Source organism: Triturus cristatus, chromosome 3_2 (assembly GCF_964204655.1).
Source record: "Triturus cristatus chromosome 3_2, aTriCri1.1, whole genome shotgun sequence".
In the NCBI taxonomy this organism is placed as follows: Eukaryota; Metazoa; Chordata; class Amphibia; order Caudata; family Salamandridae; genus Triturus; species Triturus cristatus.
This window is the reverse complement of record NC_140584.1, coordinates 166,557,250-166,569,868: the sequence shown is the minus strand read 5'-3', so window position 1 is coordinate 166,569,868 and position 12,619 is coordinate 166,557,250. Positions and strand designations below refer to the sequence as shown.

Below are 12,619 nucleotides of genomic sequence, written 5' to 3'. Positions count from 1 at the left end.
GTTCTTCAACATGGTCAGTTAAACTTGACAATCACAGATGGACCACAGCTTCACAAGGGTCAGAAGAGGCATCAACTGTCCCCAGAACACTTGCAGCACAAGTGAGGGGGTGGGCTTTGAAGACACACCTGGCTGAGAGTGTATAGAGTGGGATTAAGTGATTATGCTCGCCAGGCACAATCACCACTCAGGGCTTTTCATTTCCACTTCTTGTTGTGGCCCTCGCCATCGTGTGTGATTCTCCTGGTGCTCACTCTGGACCACTCATGGGTTGGGCTATGTTTCCCTTTTGGTGTCGATGCTTCGAATTCTGCAACATACAGCTCTAGTGTTTATTATATTCCATACACAATAATTTGCTAAGCAGCGTACCACGAATTTGCCAGCATGTGATTCAGGATTTATTTTCTGTAACTAAAAGAGTGTGACACCATAGACTATGAGTCTGCTAGCCTACGGGGGAATGAACTACAGGTCTGCAGCCATGAGAAATACATCTCCTAGTACATGTTTATAAGCCAAGATATTGTCACCTTATAAACCTGCGCCAACTTATGGCAAATAATTTTACGATGAAACTGTCAGCCTAGGAGTCATGACACAGCCTAAGTTACAAATGTATAAAACATTTTGTGAACGTATAAACCATATTTTCCAAATTTTCCAGCATAGGAGACAAAAAGGTGTCCACTGACTTTGCCTGCATATAGGTAAAACAAATTTCCCACACATGACTCGGAAAACCACGAGCTAGCTCACAGAACGAGGGCTAGGAGGAGAATGAGATCTCTCAGGGAACAGCCGTCAGGCTTCAACACCAGACCAGGGAACACCACCGCTCCACGAGAAATGTCTGCACCAATACTCACTTTTCGTGCATTTTCTCTAGTTTTTACTACTGTGATAGATTCTGTGGTACATTTCCTATTAGGGAAGCTATCAAAGAATGTGTCCTGTGTCAGAGTCTAATGTTCCCAAAATACGTAAACCTGTTTAAATCTGTGGGAAAAACAGGATGCATTGGGATGCCTTCTTATGACTGAAGGGCCACTATTCCTGATGGTGGCCACTGAGCGTCCTATGGGGTCAAGGCGCACTGAGCACACAGGAGAGTCACATAGCGCCACTTAAACAAGTACATAGGATTTTTAGTAGCTTGCTCTGTCAAAGGCACAATACAACATGAATGAACCTTCTGAGTTGTAACACCGCTCTACACGTGGACTTGGAAAAGTGAAAGATTAAGCGAGGAGAAGTAAAAAACTGAAAAGAGTGACTTCATGTAGCAGACATGAAGAGTGTGCGAAGCCTTACACGCTTGTGGATTTCCACAACTCCATGCCACTCCTATCGCTTTCATTCCTCTGTACATTTATCTAGCCTCCTCCCAGTGCCACCCACACCCATGCCACGTCGGTGCCCCGCCCAGCACTAACTTCACTGAACTTCAAGTGGTGACCCTGCCCCTGTAACCTTTTCACACTTCACAATCGCTTTACCTCAGCTTAAACCTATCTGCCAACAACTCCATGTATACCTACCTGCCCTTCTAACCCCGCCCACCTGATCCCACTCTCCACCACTTAGTCCATGTAACCCAGTCATGTATTCTCACGATTATGTGCACCTTGACTTCGATAACTATTGCACCCCCTCTTCCCCCAGTAGCTCTTACTCAGATGTGCTGTTTACAGAGAGAACTCCTATTTCAACTCAGAAGCCCAAACATTGCCTAAAATGGGAAGAAGCCCGGCAGAGAGCGAGCCTGGCCCATGTCCAGGGCTGGCAGCCAGAGGACTCGTGTACAGATGTTTCAGAGATCAGGCTGCCAGAATACAGGCATGCATTACAGCGTTTAGAGGGACTGTGAGGAAGGAACTGCGTGAAAAGCTGACAGAAGGTGGATCCAGGTAAGAGGTACAGAGAGGTGATAAAGAGATACAGGGAGTGCTAGATGGGCACAGAAGTATAAAGAAAAAGAGGGTTAATCAGAAAGAGACAACGGTACATGTAGCAAAAAGAAGGCATATAAAGAGATAGAGACAAGTGAAAAGAGCTAAAAAAAGGAAGGGTAGGACAAAAATACAGAGGGTTTGAGAGAGATAGTGAAGTACAGAAAGAGGTTAAGGGTGAGTTTAAGTGGTACATATGGAGGAATGAGAGCGAGAAGTGGGCGAGACAAAAAAATGCAAAGATGGTCTGGTAAAGAGGCAGCAAGAAGTAAATCCAGAAGTAGGAAGAGAAGAGTGATGGAAGAGAGACAGGGAATTAAATAAGGAGCTACAACGAGGTGAGGAATAAAAGAGAGGTTTAGAGATAAAGATGTGTGTATTACATAAGGAGTGACATTTGAGAGAGAAATAGAAGGGGGGATAAGGAGCTACAGTGAGAGGTGAGGTGGTGAACAGGTACAAGCTCTCAGAAAGCAGAAGACTCTACAGACTAAGGCATAAGTGGTGCTGGACGTCAGGCCTGAGGGACATTTAACTGGTGCCTCAGGTCAGGACTGAGTAACTGGGAGAGAAGGCAGTGCTGCAGGTGAGTAGAGAGGGGCTAGTGCAGGTCAGAACAGCAGAGGCGTTGTAGGCTTAGAGCAATAGAAAGTGCTATATCCAGGGCAGAGGGGCTGGGACAGCAAGGGTGAAGATGGTCATGGCCAAGATGTCCCAACAGTAATAATGCCCCACTCACCATTCCACACCAGTTCCAGGCTCTGCCCGATGCTCCGCTCCTCCATCAATGTGGGGCTGGTGTAGGAAGCCAGGTATGGAACAGATTCCCAGATCTAGGTAAGGAGGGCAGAGACGACCATGAGAGAGACTGAACTCTAGCTTGGTAGTACTACCTTCAGCTCCCAACTCCCTACTCACCCTTACACGGAGAGGAGAGCCTTCAAACCCCTTTTTGTGTCAGCAAGGTCCCTTTACCGATACCTAAAACTCTTAACATAAAGATGGCCCCTCCAGTCCCCCCCACCTTCACAACCCTACCCCACCTTGCAGTGCATGATGCCTTTTAACTTTGCAGTTGTTCCCCCAGTCGAGTCCACACTACGTCAGCAATACTCTCTCTTCCTGTTTCCATCGCATTAACATGATAGTTGATTAACTCTTGCCTCCTTGCCTTGACTGTATTGCGCCCTCTTCTAATGTCCCACTCTCCCATAACACGGTAGGTCACTCCATCCAGTCCTACTGCCATGGTAGCATGACACCCTCCGGTCCCTGACGCACCCTATCAGGTCACATGACCTTGTGTCCAGCCTCTTCATGCAAGCATTGTCTGCGTCCAGTCTCTGAAGCTCTCTATCACGGAGGGCAGGTCACACCGTCTCCTAGCTTGAAATCATTAACCAGACTTCACAACTACAGCCCTCTCCATAATGGTGGATGACCCCACCCTGAAGCCCCTTACCTTGGCTGCGTTGACCATCCTCCAAGCATTGAGCAAGCCAAAGCCATGCTGGTGGCTGTGGTTGAAGCCGGCTCCGTTCCGCTCCCATATTGCATGGCGGTCCTCATACTGAAATGAGAAGGGACTGGTTATGAAAGTGAGGGGCAACTGGCCTATGATGAGGAACGAGTGCTAAGTAAGAGTGAGAGACAAAGCTGGGAGCAAAGTAGAGCCTGCAAGCGTGACAAACTACATGGATGGGGAGTCGGAGTAGGCCAGAGGTCTTCTCTCAAAAAACACAATGGGCACAGTTGGAGGCCTGAGGTCCGAGGTATGAAATACCTTCATCTCATCTACAGATCAGAGAAGACACCTACATGACAGCCTCCACAAACATAGGACTCGCACTATCATAGTTCATGTTATCTCCTATTAACATTCTACAGAATGAAAGAAACGTGTTGATGTTCTATTTATAAACTCAAAGTAAGGCAAACTCAAGGCAGGGTGATCTACGCCTGTGCGTGTGTCATTATTTTGGCAAGAAAGGCCTCAGACTGTGGAAAAACTTTTTAGAGGCCAGAAAATGAACCACAAGCTTGAAGCACGGTGAGGTGTTAAATTGCGTCTGTACATCTGAGGCCAGAAGTCTGTGATTGTTTAAGGCCTGTTCAGTACACGGGATGGATACTATGGCATGGTCAGGTTTAGTAATAGCTGTGGATAGTCTGAGACCTGTCGAAAGGGATCTGCGTACAGAAGGAATAAGACCAACAACTATCCATTGCACGAAGAGCATGACGTCAACACATATCTGCAAAGACAAAGAGCCCACCCTACCAATCTGTCTGTGCTCAGACACAACAGTACCAAGCTCTGCGCATGAACACAAGTATACCTTTGTGGGCACACTGAAGGACTAGTGAACAAACAGAGCAAACGCTAAGTAATTGTGACAGCCAAACAGTCTCCTTTGTTAGCCCTGTCTGGAGAGCTTTAGTTCTACGAAGTCAGAGCCCTTGTTGCACAGTAGAATAGCAAGGAGTAAGGTTTGGAAAGTTCATGACAGGTGACAAACGGCCATTACCACAGGCTGACCGGGGGCTACGTCACAAGCATACAAAGGGTTCCCTTCTCATACGCAGTTGCGGTACTGAAGTGAAAATAAGGGAAAGCAGAGGAGAGAGGGATATACATCATTCCTTAGTCAGTAACACCAAAAAAGAAAGTGCCAGGAGCGTTTTTTAGTGCTGTGGAAGAACAGATTAGCCTTTCTTCTTCACAGCACAGCAACACAACACAAAAATAAAGTACTGAAAGTGTACCATGTAGCATATTTTTTCCAGGAGAGGTGCTGACAGTGCAGGAACTGGGCAAACAGTAGCTATTGATTATTTTCTCTGCTCTGCTAACAAGTGCCAGCACCATGCCAATAAAACTCCACCAGCCTTGCCCAGAAATGTTGGCAATGTTGCATTAAAGGCGAAGTAGCCCTGGTCAGAAATGCTAGGAGCATCTCATTTAATCTTCCAATGTAGTCCAAGGCTTTTTGCATGAGACAATTATCAAGTGCCAGAACCTTCATAAGCTAGGAACTGGCTGGAATAAGCGGTTGTGCATATATCTTTGTACTAGGTCAGTAAGGAATTACTAGTATTCATACATTTACAGGACAAATGCACCAATTTTAGGTCAAAGATCTTCTTAATAGTGTTTTAGGCTTTTTCGAGCACATTTACAAACATGCTGATCTTGGCAGGATTATGCACTTAATCTACACAACAGCAGCTATCAAGAGAAACAAGTGCATCCATGCGCATCTCCTAAAGCACTGGCCTTCATCTTGTCATCTGGCCTCCTTGAAACGTGCTTATGCAGGTGATGGATAGACAGAAGGTGATCCAGCCTCAATGCAATCTTCTCAGTCACTCTGCAGCTAACTATTTTTTAAATTATTAGTTTGTTTAGTTAGCTGCAGGTGATCAGCATGACTGCATGTCCTTGAGATCTCCTTAGGTGACGTAGCCTGGCCCTACCCCATCTCGTGGGTCCCCTGCTCACTGTACCACTGGATTCAAGCTAGCCTGGCTGATGAGGTGTGATACCCCAAAACCAGTCCCAGGATGCTAGTTTCCAGTCCAGGGAGGACCTGGCCTGGCAGTTCGGGCTTGACTGTTTCTATGAAGAGCAAGGTCAAGACTGATTTGCATATGGCTGGGTCTAAACTGGGATTGCATGTTGAGCAAAAGAACAATGGATTAAACCCAGATCACTTGATTGGGGTGAGTGCTTGAAAAGTTTCAGCACTCGCCCATCATCTTGTTGTGTTTGCTATGTTTGCCCTAAGAGGCCAAGGGTATGCCTATCTCGTGGGTCCCTTGCTCGCTGTGCCACTGGATTCAAGCTAGCCTGGCTGACGAGGGGTGAACCCCAAAAACACTCTGAGGATGCTTGTTTCCGGTCCAGGGAGGACCTTGCCTGGCAGTTCGGCCTGTACTGTTCCCACGAGTAGCAGGGTCAAGGCTGATTTGCATATGGCTGGATGCAAACTGGGGTGCCATGGTGAGCAAATGAACGACAGATTCAATCCAGATCTCTTGACTAGGAGTGAATGTCTGAAATGTTTCAGCACTCATCCATCATCTTGTTGTGTTTCCTACCCCATCTCCCCGGTCGCAGGGCTTGGTGTAGCTCTGGAATGGAAGGAACTCAAAACCTATAAGTTGGCATCTCTTCCATTGTTTACTTGTTCAAAAGGCAGCTGGTGGTACTAGATATACTTTTGAAATCCCTGTCACCACAAAAGGCTCTTTGTGACACTTATCACCAAGACACAGAGCCCAGCTGTTTGCTGACAATGAGGGACTGGCATTGAGTTGAGTAGGTCCCTTTACTGAGGCACATTCACAAACAACTCCAGTGTCAAGGGGGGTTTGAAACGTCTTGTTTCACTCAAATTGCCCTTAGACAAAAGAGGTCAATGAACTTGAAGCATTTAAATATGTTTGAAATGTAGTAAGTGCCCACCTGGTAAACTTTTTAGGAAAATTGAGTGAAAAATGTACAGTGACCTACTTTGCGAGTAATTTTCTGGTCGGACGTATGGATCGGTTGTGAAGGTTTAAATGAGGAGCAAGGCACAGATACAAAGGAGAGTAGTACTGTGCTACTGCAGCAAGGCAAGCTGACCCGGTCACTTATGTGAGACATTCACACGCACATTATACTTATTTTTAGATGTCTACCTCTGCCAAATGGCTGTTGCCCAAAAAGCAGCTAGGAGCCACAAAAAGGCGAGTGTGGACCTCTAAAATTATCCAATAAATAAAAGACAAGAATGACAAATCATATGCTGCAATCAGAAAATACATTTTGGATTCCAGATCCTAGTTAACAACAAAAATAGGAAATTTGGACAACAATCTCATTCTCGAAAATGCAGTCACAGCCGGGATACCATCATACTAGTTAGCATGTGTTGGTGGTCACGTAGGCAAGTAGAGATAGATATGTATAGTACTTGTCATCGCTATTAGTAAATATCACATTCCTGAGGAAAATACATCAGCTTAGAATTTGTAGTCAAAAAGATCCACTTTCCAGGATAATCAGGGGATTGAGGTTGCAATTGCCTAACAAACCATGACTGCCAGAGAATTATGACCGAACAATGATGAAAAAAAATACATAAATCAAGCCTAAATTTTTAGAAGTTGAACCGAGCAAAACGGAAGACGAGCACCAATATGTTGAATTATATCATTACTATATCTCATGTGAATGAACATGAATCAGGCATTCTTTCACCAACATCTTTACTCTCAAGGATATTTTAAAACTATTTCGGAGGAAAAGGCAACATTTTATGAACTTTTTTGTGGTCTGATGCCACAGAACACAAATATTTAACAAAAGATGTCCGTAAGTGGGACTACATATGCGATAATTCCCAAGCAACATTCTTCAGAGCAATGGCAAAGGCAGACAAAAGCAAAAGTCATCAAGCTACTTTCATATTTTTCAAAGTGAAGCAGACTGATCCGCAATGGGACCAGTCAGGTGTGAACTCTGCTAGCCAGTAGGGATATTAAGGACAAAAAGACAGCCAAAACGGTTCAGCGTCCAGTGGTGGTTAGGGTATGTCACTGGCATGTGAATGTTGTTTATATGGAAGCTGTAAGCCCGGGTAAAGTTATGGGTCATGGGTAATCCCAATCTGGATGAAGCTGAACGCAAATATGCAGTCATTGAGCCATGTAACACCGGTGTACCCACCGCTCAGGTCAACAAGCATCCAGGTGCTCTTACCTTGGTGGCTGTGAAGACGATGATGTGCTGGACGTCTCTCCAGGTGAGACATGGCCGCACCTGAAGCATGAGTGCGATCATCCCCGCAGCAATGGGGGCTGCCGCAGACGTCCCTGTGTGGCCTTCCGTACAGCCTGTCCCCTTCTGTAAATCCCAGTCTGAGGTCACCTATAGGAAAGCATTGCACGAGGTGAGAATCAACAGACACACAAGTAAAACACATTAAAAGAAACAATGATTACATACATCCCTTTGAGAATCAAGAAAAAAACATCACTCTGCAAATCTCTTCGGGATACACACGTTACAATAACAAGAATAAAAACATTAAAAAACAGAACCTTTAGAGGGACAAGTTACAAAATGCAAAAACAACATTGTACGTGTCTCTTTGACAGACAAGTAAGTGTTCTAACTAAAGGCTGCGTCACTTCGAGAAACAAATTATCTTTACAACAACAAAAAGTGTTTGCTGGATTTATTCCATATTGAAAGTAATAATGCACACGTGGTCCTTCGAGAGAGAGGACCCATTGTAACAAAACAGCCCTGGGCGCGAGTCCCTTTCGAAACACACCTGTTCCAATAAATACAGCATACCACACGCTTCCCTTCAAAGGAACATGTACCGCTTGAAAAAACTCAAGCATTGTGCACACACCCCTCCAATAGGGGGGGAGCCGCTTTGCATGCGTCCTTGTGAGCGCTTCCTGGCAGCCGGGAGGATGCTGGGATAGGAGGGAAGCGGCACGCGGGCGGCGGCGAGGCTACGTGGATTCTGGAATCTTCTTCCCAAGAAGGGAACGCCGTGCGCGGATCTTCAGAGGGTGGCATTCAGAAGCAGAGACATTAGCTCTGCTGTGATTACTAGGCATTTCCAAATATTTAACAAACAGAGGTGGCGTGATGGCAAACAGGCACGCTTTGTATACTGTTATCTGTGTTTTATCTATATACAGGTTTACGTCATCGACAAGTGAGAGAGGTGCGGCATGGATGATATCAGCTCACAGTGGGCACAGTCGTCGCAGGAGCCACATTCTGGCTCCACCAAATGGGAAAGGTGGCCATGTTACCAAGGGGACCAGAGACGAGTGCAACCCTCCCCATCGAAAAATCCAATCAGCACTAGCACTGGAGGACTGCATGACCGGCTGGTTATTTTTTAAAGAACATTAACTTCAGTGCTTAAGTTGTAAAATAAGAAGTGCCGGGGGCCTGACCAGGAGGTCACTGCAGCTTGCACCACCCATTGCCCCGTCATCGCTGCCAATGACGAAACCTAAACAACTACTAACCGTCTCTCCCACCTGCAAATGCGACAGATCATGTTATTCCAGATCCCCAAAGCTAAAGGAATAAATAGGCAGTGGTCGCAATGGGGAAGGGGGGGGGGGGGGCAGTAGGGGAACTGTGGGCGGAGATCAGGGGGCGGAAACAACCCGAGGATTGGGTCAGTGGGCGGAGTCAGAGGTTTGTTTGGCATTTTACTACCCAGTTACAGCTTATTACGTTATTTAATTCAACCAATGGATACACGCTTATTTAAGGTTTAATATGAGTTATTGACATTAAAATACATTCACAAAGTGGGATTTGTTTCCAATCACAGAATGTCCCAAATGTGCTTAAAAGTGGAATCGCAAGCCATTTGTCTCCCAGCCATGGAGTTTCTGTCATCAGCACTTTTTCCACAAGAGCAGTTCAAGCATGAATGGCAAAATATCATAGTTTGCAAATGTTTTCTGTACAATTACGGCTCTGCAATATTTGCCACATAATGCATCACCTGCTGTATAATTTAACGATTTTAACTAATAAATTGTTTGTAGCTCAAACGGATCAAAAGTTACAAACAAACGTGACTTGTGTTTCTGCGAAGTGGACAGCCCTTTGCAAGGTTGACTGATCACGCTTCTCACTGCTGCATTTGTATGATGCACTGCTACTAATAAGGCAAAATCTTTGCAGACTGTTAGCAAGTGTAAAAATAATGAAATAGCAGAAAATATACAGCATTATGCTGCAGCTTCTTTTTGCTGCGTAATTTAGTCCACACTGCAGAATAATTGTGTCCTCCATTGCTACATAATTACACTGGTCCTAAAGCAGGCAGCACATGTTTAAAGTGCTTGTGCATGAAGCAGAGAGACCGTGAAGTTTGTGAACTAAGTTTGGTGTGCGTGCAAATCCTGCATCACCGACCCCTGGTGAGTTGCACCTACTGCTGCTGAAACAAGGCCAATGGAGGTACCAATGACTGCAGCGGACTGGTCTCAAGGGCAAGGCTGGCGTTAACGCTGGTGGAGCCCTTTGCGACAATGTTTGTTGGTGCCCCTAATGACTCCCTCCACCATGGATTCCCTCACTACCACCCTTTAACAGTGCCCCTCGAGTCTCCATAACCACTGTCTCGCTCAGATGCATTTGATTTACAGCGCCATTGATACCAGTGTAGGGTGTCAGAGCACTTTACATTACACATTACAGAGAGACAATCAATCATATGTGTGTAAATCTCTCTATAGGAAATACATAAGAAAAAGTACTACAAGGTGTAGGAGTCACATGACACTATACTAGTAGGAAGTATAGTTTAATAGTGATTGGTCTGGATAAACACAAACTCTGAATTTAGAACGTAATACCATGGTTTGGGGTTCTCTTTAATAATCAGAATAGATTTTATCCATATGAACACCCTTTGCAACATTAGGATAGTCAAAGACTGGGGGAAAACATAACGCTCTAATGTATACCTTGCAGTATGATTGCAGCTCCTAGATGACAGTTAATAGATCACTATTCTATGTTAGGATTTTGACATAAACTGCAAGTAAGAAAATGATCTCTCTGACAAAAGCAGTAACCCACTGACCTGTTTACATTATGTGCACTTTGTGATCTGCATGGCACATGTTCTTTGCAGCAGGCACATTAACCCTCTGCGCTACCTTTCCACGAGTCAAAACTTCCCCTTGACAAAACTCCATCTCTCTCTAGGAAGAACATTAATCACCGGAGTTATCATTACATTTTTATTGTTTCCGAAATTGCTGGAGGCCTGGAAGGAGGCAGCAAGTGCTTTTAGAAACATAATATACTTGCAAACATAACGCACCCAACCCGAGTCAGTACCCCCAGGAATGGTGCCCTTCCCTACCCATGGAAAAGAATGTTGTTCAAAGAAAGATGAGAAAACAAGTAGCGCTTCACTGGCAAACTTAGTAAAGTGGCGCTAATATGTTTTGCTGAATAAAATCAATCTGCCATTTTGAGACCACTCTATCTTTTATTGTATTGTAATTGCATTTTTTTATAGCGCGTACTACCCCTGACGAGGCGTCTAAGCACTTTTTCTGCGAGTAGCACGGTACTTCGGGACCCATAAAGGATTAGCGGTGAATTAGTATAATGAAATATGAAAGTAATTTGAGTGGTGGATATGTTAGTCAGTTATTTGGATTAAGAAGGATAGTGTAGGGATAGAAGAGGGAAAAAGCTTTGCATTTATATAGTGCTTGCTACCCCTGAATGGGGTGTTGAAGCGCTTTTTTGGCAACTAGCACGCTACTCCGGAACCCATAAAAGATTAGTGGCGAATTAGTATAGTGAAATATGAAATTAATTTGAGTGGTTGATATGTCAGTCTGTTACACAAACGGGAGTGGGCGGGCATTCAGTGATCTGACTGAAAGGAGCAGACATGTTTCTGAGGCTGAGTCTAGCTGGTGGCCCCACACTGCACAGCCCTGGGAAGGGTGCATCACCAACTTACTCCCTCTCGCCACCATAGGCAGATCTACCCCTTCTTGTGCTCGACCAAAGCTTGCCCAGCCCACAAGAGAGTAGTGCAGAGAGCTGGCCCAGCCCTCTCTGTAACCACTGACCCGGGGACACACAGTGCCAGTTTTATCTTAAGCACTTAAGTATCCTTGGAGTTGGAGTGTGAGGTCGGGGGGCTGCAGCACAAGAGAACACGTCAGCTAGGGCCCAACAGAGCTGTGTGATCGACATACAAAAATAAAATGTGCTGCAGTTCACCTCTAGAGCAGGTACGGAAAACAGGTCTCCTGAATGGACAATATATTTCATATATTTGAAGTGTGTTTGAACATTCAGCCAATAATGTCCACATATACGGCATAGAACATAAAAGTAATTGTTAACTACCCTTTAATTAGCGTTAAATACTGCGTTAATCACTTCCAAAAGGTACTCGTTTGATCGCCCTCTGAAGAATGAAAACACGAGTTGGCCCTGCAGGGATTCAAATGTATGCTACGGACACATGCAGATGATTGCAGCATGTGCATAACACACTTCACTTTCTTATCAGTAACAGAACCTATGCCCTACAGGTGGTCACTAAATCTCTAACAAATGCGCGAGCCCACGGAGCACTCTGCTAGGATTCAACCATGTAACAAAGATCACGCACAGTGCATTGCGTCAAACACTCTGACCAACTGAGCTATTCCATTAGCTTGAAAGAAAGCAAGGACTTTGATTACACACGGATCGCTGCAGCAAGTTCCTTAACCCACTGAGATATCTTACTATCTGATGCATCTGGCCCGCATACAAACATTACAATAGTCGAGTGAGGTAATGATTCTATTGAGTAAATCTGTAAAGCAGTTGAAACCCATGGACTCCAGGAGGTACAGGAAGGAAGAAACAGAGTCCTTTTCCTTTTCTGTCAGTCCTGCTTTCCAGAACTGCCACGCAAGCCTTATTTGTGGGCCTTGGCTATTTCTGGCTCTGGGTCGCATGTTTAGCTAAAAAATGTAGGGGAACAGAATCGGTTAAATGAAAGAAGTAGGGGCACACCGTGCCCTGCCGATCCCGCCCACTTCGACCACTGAGAATAGGTAGGCAGGTATTAGTAATTTTAAATCTATATTCTAGTAATAAC

At 45.1% G+C, this 12,619-nt stretch overlaps 1 protein-coding gene across 1 annotated transcript in view; it reads right to left on the bottom strand.

Annotated features, from left to right (window-relative positions):
* Positions 1-12,619, bottom strand: part of PCSK7 (proprotein convertase subtilisin/kexin type 7) — a 199,066-nt gene that overhangs the window by 11,735 nt on the left and 174,712 nt on the right. Inside the window, exons 11-13 of the mRNA XM_085647442.1 lie at positions 7,702-7,869; positions 3,415-3,522; positions 2,692-2,785 (exon numbers count right to left, since the gene is read on the bottom strand). Of these exons, the coding sequence (XP_085503568.1) occupies positions 2,692-2,785; positions 3,415-3,522; positions 7,702-7,869 (370 nt within the window). The remainder of the gene's footprint in view (positions 1-2,691; positions 2,786-3,414; positions 3,523-7,701; positions 7,870-12,619) is intronic.